Below are 17,714 nucleotides of genomic sequence, written 5' to 3'. Positions count from 1 at the left end.
CATTTATTTACTCACAGTGTGTAAGATGAGACTTTGGGGCTTTTTTTTTCTTTTTTTCAGACGACAAGTAGATCCAGAGTTTGCAGATATGATAAATGTACAAGAATTTTGCAAAGCAGAAGAGGTTGATGAAGATAGTGTCTACGGTGTATTTGTCTCTTATATTGAAATATATAATAATTACATATATGATCTATTGGAAGAGGTGCCGTTTGATCCCATAAAGCCTAAGTAAGTAGTGGAGAGAGTCCCTTAGCTACTTAACCTTGGTGAAGTCACTTCACATCAGTGAGGTTTAGTTTCCTCAGCTATAAATGGGGATAAAGCTTACTTTTGTTTTCAAAATGAAATATAACTCATATATCATGCAGTTGGTGCTTGGTGAATAGTTGTGTATATTAACTAGATATGTAGCTGTATTAGGAAAACCACTGGGTTAAGGCATCTAAGGAGAATGTTCACCTTAGACTTTACTTTTGAAAAACTCTTGGCCCTGGGCTGTATTTTTTTAACATCTTTATTGGAGTATAATTGTTTTACACTGTTGTGTTAGTTTCTGCTGTATAACGAAGTGAATCAGCTATATGTGTACATATGTCCCCATATCTCCTCCCTCTTGCATCTCCCTCCCACCCTCCCTATTCCACCCCTCTAGGTGGTCACAAAGCACTGAGCTGATCTCCCGGTGCTATGCGGCTGCTTCCCACTAGCTATTTTACATTTGGTAGTGTATACATGTCAGTGCAACTCTCTTACTTCATCCCATCTTACACTTCCCCCCCCCATGTCCTCAAGTCCATTCTCTACGTCTGCGTCTTTATTCCTGTCCTGCCCCTAGGTTCCTCAGAACCATTTATTTATTTATTTTTTTTTAGATTCCATATATATGTGTTAGCATATGGTATTTGTTTTTCTCTTTCTGACTTACTTCACTTTGTATAACAGACCTTAGGTCCATCCACCTCACTACAAATAACTCAACTTCATTTCTTTTTATGGCTGAGTAATATTCTACTGTATATTTGTGGGCCCTGGGCTGTATTTTGACAAGGACCTTAATTGTATAAAGAAGTGTTCCTGTAGATGTGCCCTCGGGCTACCTTTAAGAACCTGACACTTAATGTTGGGAGTTTGTAGCCTCTAATCTGTGTTCTGGTGATCCCCACAGAATGGAGCCTAAAGCTGTTGTCTGCACAACTAATAGTCACAGACCTTCCATCACTGACCAATAAGAAGTGACATCTGTATTGTCATTCCACCAGAGTTAAAAGACTATTACTTAGATTTCCTTGGGTCTTGCCCTGCTGAGACTTCAGTTACAATCTGGCATCACAAACTACATTTGTGCCAGAGCTGACTCTGGAATCTCATGTCTAATAACGGTTATCTTGTTCCTTGATGGTTTTGTTCTTAAGCTAAATGCTTATCTTCAATGCTGTCTTTGTCAGGGCCTCTCAAGACAAATAATATGAAGACCTGTGTTGTATTACTTAACTTTTGTGTATATGACTCAGTGAATATTATTGGAGGAACAGCTAGATTTGGAAAACCATTAGACTGAGAACAGGTGTCTGTATATCCACTTTTATTTATATTAAACAATTTATAGACTAATTACTTTCCCATTTGTTTCAAAGTATCACTTGTATGTACCCATTTTCCTAAACTTTTGTGATGTCATTCACTGCTACCACTTTCATGTCTGCACATGTGCCAAGTTTCTGTTTGATTTGTTCCAAATGAGATTGTTTTCTAAGAAGCCTATCTTGGTTTTGTTATGTAAATGAAGACTGACAAATGTGACTATGCCTTGTAACCTTTCTGGTAACTCCTTGAATGAACTCACAGGGTGCTTATTTGGCAGTGAATTCAGATTTTATTTGTTAGGGTGGTGATTAACCTGCTTTTTTGAGCTGGTTTAAGGTTTAGTTTTTAATACAATGAAGAAATATTAGAAGCAGAGGATTTTTAAGATACGACTCATTGTGACTGTCAGATACTCTGGACTGAACATGTTGCTGTGAGATGGCTGCTATAGAAACAGTAACTTCTACCTTATTCCTTCGGTAGGTGGAATAGTTGCAGCACGCCCATGAGGAACACAGATTTTGTGTATGTGATGGTGCTCTTTTCTTAAGGAGAAGGGTGCAGTTATACTAGTGGTTGGCATCTGTGGCATGTTTGCATGTAGGTGGTTTTTCATTGGTACTGGGCCGGCTGCTACTTCTACGCCCCTCCTTGGTCCCTGAGAAATCTGCCATTTGCTGAATAATGGTGGCTGGTAAATGTTGCTACCCCCACCATTCACAAGACTGAGGCCAAACAGGCAGCACCTTTCCCATCCTCATCCTACCTTAGACTAAAACTTGACCAGCCACTTTGAAAGGATTGCCACTCCTGGTATATACCAAACTCCTTCTGAATTTGTTTTCTGTTGACACTGAAGTCAGAACCAGCTCTATCTGTTGATCTTTTAAAATTAAGAAAATGCTAGATTTTGATGCTTAACCTGTGCATGTATGTGATGGTGCTATACTACTACTTTGATCTCTAGTTGTTTAGTAAGTGTTGTTTCATGTGCTTTGTTAGAACAAATTAGAGCAAAGCTTTTAAAACAAAATAGATTCCTGTTATCCTGTTATGTAACTAATCTATTTACTATAGATCCTTATTCTTATCCAAGTGTAATATGCTTCTGGAGTCTTGCTTAGGCTTATTCCCGTGATAAGAATGGATGTCATGTTGCCTGACATTTTAGTCCTTGTCTTAAGTTGCAATATCAGTATCTCATAATATAGGAAACTAATGTTTTTTCTTTCCCATAGACCTCCACAATCTAAGTTGCTTCGTGAAGATAAGAACCATAACATGTACGTTGCAGGATGTACAGAAGTAGAAGTGAAGTCTACTGAGGAGGCTTTTGAAGTTTTCTGGAGAGGTTAGAAGCAGAGCTAGAACTACAGATATGTACAGTGATAAATAGAATCCTGCAAGTTGCTGCTCTCATTTGACAATACTTTTTGCTTTGGTAGAAAGTATGTACACTGAAATGACTTGGTAGAGATTTGATCAGTGATTTCTCTGTCACTGTAGGCCAGAAAAAGCGACGAATTGCTAACACACATTTGAATCGTGAGTCCAGCCGTTCCCATAGCGTGTTCAACATTAAATTAGTTCAGGCTCCCTTGGATGCAGATGGAGACAATGTCTTACAGGTAAAGATTTAATGTGTGGAGTGTTTTCTTGTTCTGAATCCTTAATTTTGGGAGTCAGAGGTAAATCATGGAGGTTTCATTACACTGAATATTGCTCTAGAATTAATATATGTGTAGGTGATGACATTTAAAAAAAAAAGTTCCATTAATTAGATAGTATAGTTTTGGGAAACTGGCTATTAAATCTTAGAACCTGGAATTTCGTTGTGAAAGAGGTTTACAAATCTTTATAAATATCTAATAGAGGAGATAAAACAATCATAACATGTATTTTATTTTATCTCTGAAGACTCATTTTGTATGTAGAAGTTCAGTTAATGGTTTTTAAATGTCAGCAGTTAACTTTCCAGGCTAGGTACAGTTCAGGAGTGGCCAATTCTAAATTGTTCTTCTCTTGGCTGATAGGCCAGTAGGGCCCCCCATCTGCTGATCACGCTTTACTGCTGGGCCTGTCATGCTACAAGGCTTATATCAATTAGTAACAGCATTTGAGCCTGAATATATAAATCATTTAATAACTTTAAGCTATTAAAATGTAATTCCATTCAAAACATATCGTGAAATTGTGGTATATCACGAAGGTTTTCAGATGGCAGGAGTAGATGGTACAGCATGGTACTCAACACTGCCAGGATTTGAATTCTGATTCCTCGGCATTTACTAGCTTGTCTCACCTAATTGTAATAAACTCCTTATAATGCTGTGAGGGTTAAAGGAGGTGAGGCATGTAAAGTTTTTAGTCCATTGCCTGGCTTACAGTCAGCACTTGATAAATGTTAGCTAGAAAATCCTTGTAAGTCAAGTCTCTGTACACTTGCTTTCCATTGAATCACATCTAATATTATAGTATCAGTTATGCATCTCTTGACTTTCATTTCTTATAAAAGTTATTAGAGTATTATGAAATTATTAGACTGTAAAATTATCAAATATCTCATTATACAAATATTTAGCCTTGTTGTAGACTCACTATTTAGCAGACATTTATTGAGCTCCTGCTGAGTGCTAGGCACTGTGCAAGGTGCTGGAGATGAAGTGGTTAAAAGGTAGAATTCCTGCTCTTGTGGAGCTTACAGTATAATGTAGAAGACCAGACAATGGGCAAGTAATGTCATGAAGATATTTATCATATGCTTTTAGCAAAGTCTTCCCCCAAAACATGTATCCTTCGCCCCTACTATACATTTTGTATTGTGCAAACATTGTATTCATAAGACTTAATTTGATTTGAATATATTTAAAGAACACTGTAAACCAGTTATAACTTATGTTACTGGCATTATAATCTTCCCTTCAGGAAAAAGAACAAATCACTATTAGCCAGTTGTCCTTGGTAGATCTTGCTGGAAGTGAAAGAACCAACCGGACAAAAGCAGAAGGGAACAGGTTACGTGAAGCTGGTGAGCAAAGCATAGTACTTACTTATTGCTACAACTTTCAAAAACTTGCCATGCCAGTTTATCGTCACTTATCGATAGGTGGTTTATGCATACCTGTCTTCAATTTGACTAAAAATTTAGAGGCTAAGTGACCAGTGCTTTTTCTTTAGTTATGCTGGTTTGGTATTGATCTATTACAACACATTGATTTCTTTAAGAATGAGGAAAACTGAGTAAAATAAATATAAAATAGGTTATATTCATATTGAAAGTGTCTATTATATCTATGGCTGGCGTGTCAGTACTGGGTCCATTAAATTAAGTGATTGAGTAGTTACTCCAACATTCAAAGTGGTAAAAATCGGCTTCTGGAGATAGGAAAAATCTTTGAATACAAAAGCCAGTTGAAAGGAAATCTGTGTGCGTGTTTTTCTCTTTTAATCTTTCATTTAGTACAGCCATTCATGTTATGTTTTATGTTAATAACATTTATGGAGTACCTACTGTGTTACAGGAGTTGAACACAGATATAAAGGATGGCACCCTGCCCTAGAGAGCCCATCTAGTACAAGAGAGGCAGGTAACTAGAGTGTCTCAGTAGGGTATGAAGGAGGAGAGCACAAGGTGCTGTGGGAGTACAGAGCAGGGCTGCTCCATCCATTCTGGGGCTGTGTGTGAGAGGGGGGCTTTGGGGAAGAAGGTGTGGAGTTGACACTTAAACTGAGGCGTGAGCTCTCTGAAGGAGGATAGAATTAAAGGCATCATTCCTGAGAGAACATGGCAGGGTCATGGTAGCTGAAGTGTAGGGTGTGGGTTTGTGAACCGTGACCACTGAGGCAGGAGGGCAAGGCAAGGTCATTAAGACCCTTGACTATCATATTAGAAAGTCTGAATTTTTTCTTGAAGGAATAATGGTGACTACCAATTATTAAGGGACTAGTGTGTGTCACAGTATCTACTATACGTGGGCTTGATTTCTTGATTGTGACTTTCAGGATTGTATCATACCCAGTTTTCAGATTGGAAGAGGTTAAGTAATTTTCCCAAGGTTAGAGCCTGGTTCAAACCCAGGTTGGCTGAACTTTCAAAACTTGTATCTTTCTGCTGTTACACAGTCAATGAAGGATTACTTTTAGAAAGACCATTTCCCCAGTGTAGCAGATTTATTTACCAGAGGCAAGTCTAGAGAGATGAAAAGCAGTCAGGAGCCTTTTGCAGTAATTCAGGTGAGCCATCGTGTCACCTGGAGGCAAAGGTCAGCCAAAACTAAGAGCTAGTTCGGAAGTAGGCCCATCTGGATGTGGAGAGGAAGGAAGAGAAGAGGGTAAATCAAGGAAGATCTTGATTGAGGAGAAGTAGCCTGAGGTGCAGGTATGGGCAGTTAAGAGTTTTGTGTTGGATATATTCAATTTATTCAAGTGTAGGTGCCTAGTAATTGGATGCAGAGAAGTACATGGATTTGGAAGGAAAGAGATTTGACTTGAGGTTTATAGGTTTAGGTTTTGCCAATAAAAGCATGATTTAAGCAATGGGGAAGATAAGATTATTCATGGAAAACAAAGAGGAACAAACTGAGGGCAGGGCCTTGAGGACAACAAGTCCTTGAGATGATTAATTTAGAGAGACTGGGAAGGAGAGAGTCGTGGGGGGGGGGTAGCTAGGTGACTTGAAGGGAGTATGGAATGACTAACCACACACACACACTTTATACACATCTTTATAAGAAGACAGCACATCCGGAATCCAGATCACAAGAGGAAGGATTAACCTTGATGGGAAAAGAGGTTTAGCTGGATTGGGAGGAAAGTAGAAACCTGAGGGTTCTGATGCTTTGGGGAGAAAACCAGAAAGGACTATCAGTGTTGATATGGATGGGGAATACGTGTGACATGGTTAGGGAGTGAGAACTAGAAGAAGAGGATATTGTGCCTGGGGCATAGTTTAGCCTCAGGTTTCTAGAGGTGCCGCAGTTCTGAGTGACAAGGTTCAGGGCGTGGTTACAGTGGTAAAGAGAGAAAGATTACTGGACTTGAGGAGGCTGGGGCTCTCTGATGGCAGGTCAGAGTGACCTTCCTCTTAGATCCTGAAGTTGACCCAGGAGCTGGCATGTATGGGGAACATTTATTTGAAGGCAGCAGTAAGGAACTAGGAAAATGTTGCTGGCCTCCCTCTACTCACCATCCTTATAAAATGTCAGGCTTTAGAAAACAAGCAACTTTTATTCACAAGACTACAGGGCTGCAGGGGAAGCACCACCCTTCTGGGAAATAAAAGTAAGGTTGCAGGGCTTTGCACCATGGGATGGGGTGAAGCTTGTGGACACTACTCAGAATATTTTAGAATGTATAACATAAAATACAGGATTAAAAAGGAAACCAATTAGACTGAAATGTGTTTTTTAAAGTATTCTTAAAACCTTTGTCATAATTTATGTGCTTTATTAAGGCCTTAAATAAAATCCCAACAGCATGTCTAATAACTGCATAATTTCAAAGTATCTTGAGATCAGCAATAAACCATAGTGTTATAAAAGTATCTGTGACTTCTACTGATTAAAAATCACAGGTGGCACTACTACCACCACTGTAGGTTTTTGGCCTACATTCATAATGGAAGAAATAGTTAAATTTCAGAGATCAGTAGAAATAAAGATGTAATTTATTTCCCATCCATGTATGCAGACTCCCTGAAGTGTACCCATGGACAACACGGACCCCAGGTTAGGAACCCCTGGCATTAGGGAAAGAGGTGAATGGATCATTCTGTGAGAGGCCTGAGGATGAGGGAAGTCTGTTAACAGGAATATCGATTTTGGAGACACAATGGAAGAAGAGGAGGAAAGGCAGTGGGAATTGGGGTCAAGAAAAATAAAGCACGCATCATGGAATATCACGGAGGTGCAGATGAGCTCTGTGGTTTTTTTGTTTTGTTTTTGTTTTTTTAATTTTTATTATTTTTGGATGCGTTGGGTCTTCATTGCTGCGTGCGGGTTTTCTCTAGTTGTGGCTCGTGGGCTCTAGAGCGCAGGCTCAGTAGTTGTGGCGCACGGGCTTAGTTGCTCCACGGCATGTGGGATCTTCCTGGACCAGGGCTCGAACCCGTGTCCCCTGCATTGGCAGGCAGATTCTTAACCACTGCACCACCAGGGAAGCCCAAGCTCTGTGTTTTGAGAGGTGGCTAAGAATGAAAGCATGGTGGAGTCAGCTGACCTTAAGGTTTCAGGATGAAAAAATTCTCAGGTACTTCTGGGGTCTCTGCAGGTGAGCTCTCCTGTATTGTTGGCTTGATAGATCTGTCAGACTTGCCTTGACTCAGAAATTCAAACGAGTGGCCAGGACTAACAAGTATGCTGCCTAAGAAACCCTTGTTTAGATATTGAGGGAACAGATTTAGTTGGCTCTTAAGACACTTGACTGGTAGAAACAGGAGCTCCTCCTGGTGCAGGGGAGACTTCAGTGTCTGGATGGAGCCAACTGTAGCCTGAAATGGTCATGCTTTAGAGAAAATATTTTCTTATGAGGATATTAAACATCTGTATCTAATATACTCTTTCACATCACAGTATTTAAGATTTGGAAGAAACTTTATGGGTCATGAAGCATAATGTTGCATTCAGTGGAGGGTCTTTATGATAGAGTCTCTGAAGGATGGTACTCACCCTCTCCTGTAACACTGCCAGATATGGACAGCTCTTTAAGTTGAGCCACTAAAAGCTGTCATTTGTAATTTCCATCTAATAGTTCTATGAAGTAGGGATTTCATAGGCAAACAGACCGCACTCTAGCTACTCAATTTTTGTCTTCAAATGTCTTCTGTGTACATTTTTCTGTCAGGTAACATTAATCAGTCACTAATGACGCTAAGAACATGTATGGAGGTCCTGAGAGAGAACCAAACGTATGGAACTAACAAGGTAAGCAGCAGCCTTTGGACATTTGTATAGTTTTGTTTGTGTGCATTTTCTGCCTTATGTATTTGGATTTGAATATATTTATAGATGGTTCCATATCGAGATTCAAAGTTAACCCATCTGTTCAAGAACTACTTTGACGGGGAAGGGAAAGTACGCCTGATCGTGTGTGTGAATCCAAAGGCCGAAGATTATGAAGAAAGCTTGGTAATTTTAATGCCTTTATAGAGTCTGACTTTCTATAGAGAAAACCACCATTTGGATGTGAAGAATAACATTTTGAACATTTTTTAAACTGATACAGAACCATTAGTTACAGAAGTGAACTAATGACCAATCTATTACCGTTTCATTTACTAATTTCTTTAGAAAGACCTGGATGCGCTTATTTGTTTAAAAAAACAAACCCCATTTATTTTGTGTCTTAGCAAGTCATGAGATTCGCAGAAGTGACCCAAGAAGTTGAAGTAGCAAGACCAACAGACAAGGCAATATGTGGTTTAACGCCGGGAAGGCGATACAGAAACCAGGCCCGGGGAGGTCCTGTTGGAGACGGTATGAGCTGCTGTTATGTCATTTGCCCACTGATGAGTCTCTGTCTCTCTCTTTTTAAAAAAATCTGTTTCACATAAGAAAACTGTTTACTTCCTTTCCCCCCGAAAAACAAGTGCAAAAAAAAATCTGAACCAAAGTATGTGACATTTCTTTTATTATATACCTTTTTTTCATTTTTCCTTCTTTATAACATATTTTTTTAAAAAAAAGTATTTGTTTATTTATTTATGGCTGTGTTGGGTGTTCGTTTCTGTGCGAGGGCTTTCTCTAGTTGTGGCAAGCGGGGGCCACTCTTCATCGCGGTGCGCGGGCCTCTCACTATCGCGGCCTCTCTTGTTGCGGAGCACAGGCTCCAGACGCGCAGGCTCAGTAATTGTGGCTCACGGGCCCAGCTGCTCCGCGGCATGTGGGATCTTCCCAGACCAGGGCTCGAACCCGCGTCCCCTGCATTGGCAGGCAGACTCTCAACCACTGCGCCACCAGGGAAGCCCTATAACACTTTTTTAAGGAAGTATTATGACAGCCCAACAAGGTACAATGTTAACTGGACTGGGGCTCTTACCACAGTGTTAAAACTTGTTTGAATAACTTTTTTTCCTATGTAAGTAACTTTTTGTTTTTCATAACTCTATACAGAACTGCTGGTTTCAGAAGTGGTTTTGCAGAGTTTTCCACCTCTGCCATCCTGCGAAATTTTGGATATCAATGACGAGCGGACTCTTCCCAGGCTGGTTGAAGCACTCGAGAAACGGCATCACCTGCGACAAATGATGATTGATGAGTTTCACAAACAGTGTAAGGGCAAAACTGCAGTCATTTTAACGGCAGAAATTTGCAGGGAATTGAGTTCTATGTTGGGATAGAATCTGCAAGGAAGGGTTATTTTGTCTCTGAACTTAGTAGTCCCCAAGGCATCATTTTATATTCCAAGAGAGTAATTAAAGCAAAAGAGAAAAGTGGGTATGAATTTCTCCCTTTCAAAAATCAACAGTGATGATCAAAGGGATAACAGCTACTTTTTAGTTCCTACTAGTTACTTATTTGCAAGGCATTTAACATGTATTACATCATCATAACTATCTTTGAGAAAATCACTTAATCCTTTATTTCTAGTTTCCATCTGCAAAATGGGGATTGTAATTGCTCGTACCTCAGAGGGTGCTGTAAGGATAAATGAGATAATGTATGAAAATCATGTAGGACAGGAACAGCTTGGTACATAGTAAGTGCTCAGTGAATGTACTTAGACTTATCATCTTCATAAGAAAAATGTGAGATAAGTGGTATTTAAATCCCCATTTTGAAATGAGGAAATGTGCTCAGAAAAAAATAACTTGCCCACATCACATAAAAGTTGATTTCATTGGTTATTTTCGAATCGGAGTAAACTTGGCCTGCATGCTCTTGTTTCAGCTATTACTTTTAAAGCTTTGTTGCAAGAATTTGACAATGCTGTTTTCAATAAAGAAAACTACGTTCAAGGAAAACTAAATGAAAAAGAAAAGGTGATCTCAGGACAGAAATCGGAAATTGAACGACTGGAGAAGAAAAACAAAACTTTAGAATACAAGGTTGGCTTTGGTATTATAATGGATGTATATTTAGCACTGGTCTCTGACTTAGCCGTTCTGCTATACTGGCCTGCAGCTGCTGCTTACTGGGAGTTATCATTTGGTTATTTACTAATCTTCATCCCATCCCCAAAAAGAGGAAATATGAGTGAAAAGCATAAAAGGGGTAATACACTCTTTAATTTTATGAGATAGACTTTAGCAATCGAAGAGAATGTTCTACAGTTTAGCATTGATTATAGCTTGCTTTTTGATTTACTACTGTGTAATGTTTGTTCTCTCATTTACTGAGGATCATTTAGGGGGTACACATTCATTCTAGAGAGAAGCTAATTTCAACCAATATAGTGTTCTCTATTCTGAAAGTAGCCTAAAAATTAAATTTTAGGCCTTAATTTTCAGGAAAAGTAATTTTTACATGAAATCAGTTATAACTTCATCTTTCAGTGAGGAACTTGTTTAAAAGTTCTCATTTCTAGGAATGGAGGTGGGAATTCAGATGAAATTTTAGAAGAAAACGCTTTCTCCGTGATTTTTCTTTCCGTAACTATGCTTGCATAAGAAGATTATGAGAGATTATTTTAAAGCTGCTTGAAATGTTTACATACCAAATGCTGAACATAATGGGCTACTTTCCCAGGTTGAGATTTTAGAGAAAACAACGACTATCTATGAAGAAGATAAGCGCAATCTGCAACAGGAGCTGGAAACCCAGAATCAGAAACTTCAGCGACAGTTTTCTGACAAGCGCAGACTAGAAGCCAGGCTGCAAGGCATGGTGACAGAAACAACCATGAAGTGGGAGAAAGAATGCGTGAGTGTCATGCACACAGTGCTCATGTCAGGGATGATTCACCTCTAATTGTAGCATTCTGAATCACTTGTACTTGGGGTAGTGTTTTAGTGGTGGTGGCCACAGCAGCCCCTATTCAGTTCCTCTTCCTTCCTTCCTTCCTCTGCCCTTACAAGTCACAACAAATTAATAGCATTATGAAGAACTGGAGAACTGTCATCTTTAGGAAGTAAAGTGTTTGGGTAAACTGGTGCACTTGTTTGCTAGAACTGAATTAATTAGAATATTTATCGCCATACATAATCTTCAGGAGCGTCGAGTGGCAGCCAAACAGCTGGAGATGCAAAATAAACTCTGGGTGAAAGATGAAAAACTGAAACAACTGAAGGCTATCGTTATTGAACCCAAAACTGAAAGGCCAGAGAGACCCTCTCGGGAGCGCGATCGAGAAAAAGCTACTCAAAGATCTGTTTCTCCATCACCAGGACCTGTAAGTTATTTGTAGTTGTGTAGTAACTTAGTAGTACTAGAGAAGGTTTGTTCAGATTAGGTGACTATTTCTGTGAGAATCAATTTTTTGTTTTATATTATTGTATTTCTCAAATTTCTATTTACAAATATTTTAAAATTTAGTATAAACACAAATTTAGTATAAAAGTTAGTAATTTAGTACAAAAATTATGTTGTCTTCCTGTGCTAATATTATAGAAAAGTAATGAACTGTTTCACTTTTTCAAGTCTTGCTCATTAATTTCTCTTCAATTTTTTTAGCCTTCTAGTAACTATATTGCTCAGATTTCCAACGGCCAGCAACTCATGAGCCAGCCGCAGCTACATAGGCGCTCTAACTCTTGCAGCAGCATTTCTGTAGCTTCCTGTATTTCGGAATGGGAGCAGAAAATTCCTGCGTACAACACACCTCTCAATGTCACATCTATTGCAAGGCGTAGGCAGCAGGAGCCAGGACAAAGTAAAACTTGTATCGTGTCAGACAGAAGGCGAGGGATGTACTGGACTGAAGGCAGGGAGGTGGTTCCTTCACTCAGAAATGAGATAGAAATAGAAGAGGATCACTGCAGCAGGGTTAGTGCCAGTATTATTTTAAAGCATTGTAGCAATAGATTTTAATCTTCTGTGTTTTTTTAACTTGGTTCAGAAAGTTCAACGGAAAGATGGGTGAGCTCTAATATAAACAAGGTCTAATTTTTCTGTTAGTTTGAAAGATCAAATCACCCTGAAGTTGAGGCCTAGCTCTTCATCTCAAAAAGCCTAAACCCATTTGGCACAGAAATACTGCCTCGTGTTCAGTGAAAGCAGGTCACTGGGGCACATCCCAGAGTCACATGTGCTTTTCAGCTGCATAAACTGATGAGCACCCACAAAGCCAGTGACTGAGTGTCTTAGAGCACATTTTCCATTTCTGATTTTGGTTTCTCGTCCCCAAATTAGACTTTTTGCTGTTTTCGAACTTTCATTTTTAAAATTGCTTTCCCAGACTTTTATTTTGAAAAACAGATTTGTAAATATTTTTTTTCTTGAACCTTTGACAGTAAGTCATAGACTTCGTGTCCTACATAACAACAATCTTCATCACACCTAAGAAAGCGTTAACCCTGAAAAGTACCTTCTAACATACAGTTCATGTTTACATTTCCCCAGTTGTCCCAATAATGGCTTTTCTTTTTTCAAACCTTGGTCCTATCAAGGTGAATACATTATATGTGGTTATTATCTCTCTTTAATCTCTTTCAATATAAAATAGTCCATCCTCCCCTTTTTTGGTTTTCATGACATTGACTATTTTTTGAAGAGCCCAGGCCAGCTGTTTTATAACTGCTGAAGGAAGGTTTCCATCTCCAATACATTGCTTTTAATCTCAAGGCCTTTATTTCAATTTACAAGGGTTCTGCCTCATTCAAGGGTGTTTGTTTAAACAAATTCATGTCTATATTTTCTTCTTAAGGATTAAGGTAAAGTTTTCCTTTGAATCTGAGTAAGTGGACAAAGTTAATATTGTGAATTTACATTTAGTAAAATTTTAATATATCTCTTTAAGAATTTTTCTTCTAAACAGTAAATATTTGCTTTAGATTTTCTTGTATAATTTAGGGTGCAGAAAAATTTCATTCAGGTGGCCTGCATTCCTGATTATTAAGGGATGATAATGAATTACAAGGTATTTACCAAGGCAACGGATAATTCTAAAATCGCTTAAGTTCTTTACTTTGCAGATTTTGCTTTAAACCTTTTTAGGGAGCAAATCATGGTGGCTGGTCTTTCTGATCAACTCTAATAAATCCCCCTTATTTCATGCAAGTCTATAGACTGAAAACTATTCAAGGCCTACTTATGCCTGGTCAACATTAATGTAATATCTAATTTGGCTATGAGATATTTAAGAGGATTTACTAGAGGTCCTTTAACTTCTTCATTTGAAATCAAAATCTCTTTAGAAGTGCAGCAGAGAAAAGTTTAGGCTAGTATCTATGCATCTAGGTTTATTGGTCAAAAATTAGGTCAGGTGGACTGAATTTATACTTCAGTGAGGAAGAAATTTAAAATATCATTTATTTCATAAACGATAGTAGAATGTAAGGACTGTCATCTTTCCAAAGCTTGTCTCAGAATGTATTTATTGCTAAGTGTGTTTGAGAAATCCGTCACCTTTGCTAAATGGTAGGACATGAGAGCCACATTCTTCCTTTTCAACATTAAGCTATTTTAAGAATGGGAAGTTTCCTGCTTGTTGTGAGGTTTGGGCATCCATAGTGGCAAACTCTATTGCCCATGTTTTAGTATCATGATTTGTCACTAGTGCTTCATTTGTTTCTTGTACAGGGAAAAACACTTCAGTTCTCCGCATACGCATTTTAAATTAGATGTTCATACTTGACCAGCTTTGAAGGATTTGGGCTGTGGCAGACTGCTTCATTTCCTTTCAGTTTTGTAAACAGAAAGATGTTTGCAGAGTTACAAAGAAACTATTAACTATGTTCTGTATGTGATTTTTTTTTTCCCCCCCTTAGGCTGAATGTGCTAAATTTAACTGTCCTAAAGTTATATAACATTTTACTGGAAGCATCTAGTTTTTCATTGTATGATAGAGGCTGATTTGACAGTATATTCTTTATCTAGTTCTTGGAACCTTTATGAAACGCTTGGGGGGAAAAAGTTGGTATGTTTTAGCCATTATTGTTTTTTGAACTTTTCAAAAAGTTCTGTTTTGAGATTTTTTAAAGTACTCAGAAGTATTTTATTTACATTCTTTTAATCATTTTATACACAAGGTTCTCATTATACCTTATGTTCTTTAGCATTCTGTAGTCTACAGCTCCATCAGCTTTGGGGAGGGTCCTGGTTTGTAATAGGAGTATTTTCTCTTTTGTTTAGAGGCTTATGATATGTTTAGGGCTTCTGCTGATCTTTCTGAAGCTTTTAACATAGTCATGGACCTAACAGATTACCTCACAATAGCAGGCACAAATACTGGTTTTTGATTAAGAATGCAAAATGAATTACTTGTCCTGAATACCACCTATGCAGGAAAGACTAGCGGCATTACCAGAACTTTTCCTTCCATTCTTTATTGAACGGGAAGCTCCCTAGTAGAATATATAATACATATACACAAGCTGGTGTTAAAAGATGTTCGTTGGTTTTGTTTAAATACAAAGAGAACATTTGAATTGCCTGAGTAACGTTTAGCTTTTGAAAAGGTTCATGCATTTGTTTTGATATTGTCACCAACTAATGTAGCCAAAACTGCTGCACTTCTAATAGCACCCTTAAATTAATTCTGGGTTATGCTTGTTTCTTGATTCCTCTTTCAACCTGATCAGAATGCACCACCAGTTCGTCTGCGACACAGACGATCACGCTCTGCGGGAGACAGATGGGTAGATCATAAGCCTGCCTCTAACCTGCAAACTGAAACAGTCATGCAGCCACATGTCCCTCATGCCATCACTGTATCTGTTGCAAATGAAAAGGCACTAGCTAAGTGTGAGAAGTACATGCTGACCCACCAGGAACTAGCCTCCGATGGGGAGATTGAAACTAAGCTAATTAAGGTAAAAAATTTACACAAGAGAAGAAAATATTCAAAAAGTCAGCTTAACAAAAAACCATTTACTCTTCCTCTGATGACACACAGGCAGTGTCAACTGGAACTTAAATGGGTATTTGATAAAACCTCTTTGTTTGTTAGAAAACTAAAGTAACTACTTAGATTATGAATCTGCTAAATTGGAACTAAATCTGCTCCTTTCTGTCAAATGAGGCTTAGAGTCTCAGGTTTGTTAGAGGAACTCCAGATGTCTTATGTACTTTTAATTAATATGTATTTTGTTTTAACCCCTACTTAAGACGTAAACCAAACAAAGAACTCCTACCTTTGACTGTACTGTCACTTGAGGGAATTCCCTGGCAGTCCGTGGTTAGGACTCTGCGCTTTCACTGCCGAGGGCCCGAGTTCGATCCCTGGACCAGGAACTAAGATCCCACAAGCTGTACAGTGCGGCAAAACAAAAACAAAAACAACTGTACTGTTATTTGAATATGAGAGGAGGGGTACATCCAGAGAAGAAAGTATATTGCCTTCTAACATTTACAAATTTCTGACAGATTTCTTGATCTCTAGTGTAGTTTTTAAATTGTAGGTTGAATAAAAAGGAATGTTATTTTCTGCAATTAAGAATGCTACTAATTATATTGCATTGGACCTCTTTTGTTTAGTGAGAGATATGTACACAAATCTTTAAAGTATTTTAACAGTACAGACCCAGCAGTCCAAGCACCATCTGGTTTTGTGGATGGGAGTTTCCATAAAACAGTAGAGTCTTAAACATACATATGTATTTCAAATTAAATTTATCCTTTGGATGTATAAAAAGTGTAATGGTGACCTTTTCTCTTGGCTGTAGGGTGATGTTTATAAAACAAGGGGTGGTGGACAATCCGTCCAGTTTACTGAAATTGAGACTTTGAAACAAGAATCACCAACTGGGTGAGTGATCATCAAATTCCTTTCTTTAGAGGGCTGTCATTTTCTTAGCTGCTCATTCTTGAGGAACAGACTAGCCTGTAAAATGTATCAATTCTCTGAAGGAGTATATATGGTATTTCCGGATTTCTAATATATTTCCTGTTCTTAGATACAAAAAATAACTGTTGCATTGTGTTTTCCCTTTTTCTGTAGTCGAAAACGAAGATCTTCCACAGTAGCACCTGCCCAACCGGATGGAACAGAGTCCGAATGGACCGACGTAGAAACAAGGGTAGGAGTAAAAAGTATTTGCTAGGGATGTCATATTTTAAGCCCTACAGCTGTAGCTTTTCATGCTCTTTGAAACAAACAACTAAGGTCTGATCCCACACAGCCAGTGCAGCCTGTAGGCCTGTCCCCAGCACAGCTGAGAAGGTATTTGTTATTTCTGCTCTGGTTTTACTGGAGCTCTTCAGTTCAAAGCCCATTTTTAGTGTAGAGGGATAGGGCCCAAGAATCAAGTCAGAGAGCATCACCCTAGAATAACAAGAATGCCCATTAAACTGATGGGAATCTTCTCAGGAGAAGAACTTCCCTGTGGAACTGTTAACTCCTGAGGAGAGATTCACATAAAGATCATGGGAAGGTGGGGGTCAGCCGGCCAAGCTCTAGCCTTTGCCACTTTCTTCTTCCTGATAGAAAATGAGGAGATTTACCTGGATGATCTCCAAAGACCCTTCTACCTCACAATTTTTGTGGCACATCAAATAAATTTCAAGTACCTGATTGGTATTTTAACATACGCATCTGCGCTGGACTAGAAAGCAATGTTGGCTTTCACCTTGGTTGAATCTATCTAAATACATCTGTTTAATAGACTGCTGAGAGGAGCTGATCTTTCCTCTTCTGTGGTTTTTCTCTCAGTGTTCTGTGGCTGTAGAGATGAGAGCAGGGTCTCAGCTGGGGCCTGGGTATCAGCACCACGCACAACCCAAGTGAGTACCGACCACGTGTGGCCTTTCTCTCTGTGTTTTCCCTCCCCACCACCCCTTCTCCCTACCAACCACTTTTTTTTTTTTTTTTTAGAGGACCCATGTGGTTTTTGTTTGCCCGCTGGAATATCTGGGCCCTGCTGGCAGACTACGCTAGGCAGTAGCAGTGCTGAGAACGCGGGGGCGGGGGCGGGGGGTGCTGAATAAGAGCAATTAAAACTCTTGTTCCTGTTTTTGCCTGTGCTCATAAAGTTTTCAGAGGCTGAACTGAGATCATCTATGGGGAGGGGAGGCTGGAGTCAGGGATGACAGCTC

At 38.9% G+C, this 17,714-nt stretch overlaps 1 protein-coding gene and 1 long non-coding RNA gene across 7 annotated transcripts in view; one reads left to right on the top strand and one right to left on the bottom strand.

The window, feature by feature from the left end:
- The window catches only part of KIF23 (kinesin family member 23), a 34,380-nt gene that overhangs the window by 15,977 nt on the left and 689 nt on the right, over positions 1 to 17,714 (top strand). The window contains exons 7-23 of one of the 6 annotated variants that reach the window (XM_061181953.1): positions 61 to 231; positions 2,071 to 2,112; positions 2,826 to 2,938; positions 3,094 to 3,215; positions 4,513 to 4,615; positions 8,428 to 8,507; positions 8,592 to 8,711; positions 8,933 to 9,059; positions 9,696 to 9,854; positions 10,473 to 10,630; positions 11,271 to 11,444; positions 11,734 to 11,913; positions 12,195 to 12,506; positions 15,263 to 15,493; positions 16,346 to 16,428; positions 16,621 to 16,699; positions 17,332 to 17,402. In XM_061181953.1, the coding sequence (XP_061037936.1) occupies positions 61 to 231; positions 2,071 to 2,112; positions 2,826 to 2,938; positions 3,094 to 3,215; positions 4,513 to 4,615; positions 8,428 to 8,507; positions 8,592 to 8,711; positions 8,933 to 9,059; positions 9,696 to 9,854; positions 10,473 to 10,630; positions 11,271 to 11,444; positions 11,734 to 11,913; positions 12,195 to 12,506; positions 15,263 to 15,493; positions 16,346 to 16,428; positions 16,621 to 16,699; positions 17,332 to 17,402 (2,325 nt within the window). The remainder of the gene's footprint in view (positions 1 to 60; positions 232 to 2,070; positions 2,113 to 2,825; positions 2,939 to 3,093; positions 3,216 to 4,512; positions 4,616 to 8,427; positions 8,508 to 8,591; positions 8,712 to 8,932; positions 9,060 to 9,695; positions 9,855 to 10,472; positions 10,631 to 11,270; positions 11,445 to 11,733; positions 11,914 to 12,194; positions 12,507 to 15,262; positions 15,494 to 16,345; positions 16,429 to 16,620; positions 16,700 to 17,331; positions 17,403 to 17,714) is intronic. The other 5 variants (XM_061181954.1, XM_061181956.1, XM_061181957.1 and 2 more) reach the window with 5 other exon arrangements.
- The window catches only part of LOC133085083 (uncharacterized), a 33,560-nt gene continuing 25,050 nt past the window's right edge, over positions 9,205 to 17,714 (bottom strand). The window contains exons 2-3 of the long non-coding RNA XR_009699524.1: positions 15,815 to 15,929; positions 9,205 to 9,817 (exon numbers count right to left, since the gene is read on the bottom strand). This is a non-coding gene — a long non-coding RNA (uncharacterized LOC133085083). The remainder of the gene's footprint in view (positions 9,818 to 15,814; positions 15,930 to 17,714) is intronic.

The sequence above is a fragment of the Eubalaena glacialis genome, chromosome 2, assembly GCF_028564815.1.
Source record: "Eubalaena glacialis isolate mEubGla1 chromosome 2, mEubGla1.1.hap2.+ XY, whole genome shotgun sequence".
Classification (NCBI taxonomy): Eukaryota; Metazoa; Chordata; class Mammalia; order Artiodactyla; family Balaenidae; genus Eubalaena; species Eubalaena glacialis.
This window is presented reverse-complemented; position numbering and strand designations above follow the sequence as displayed.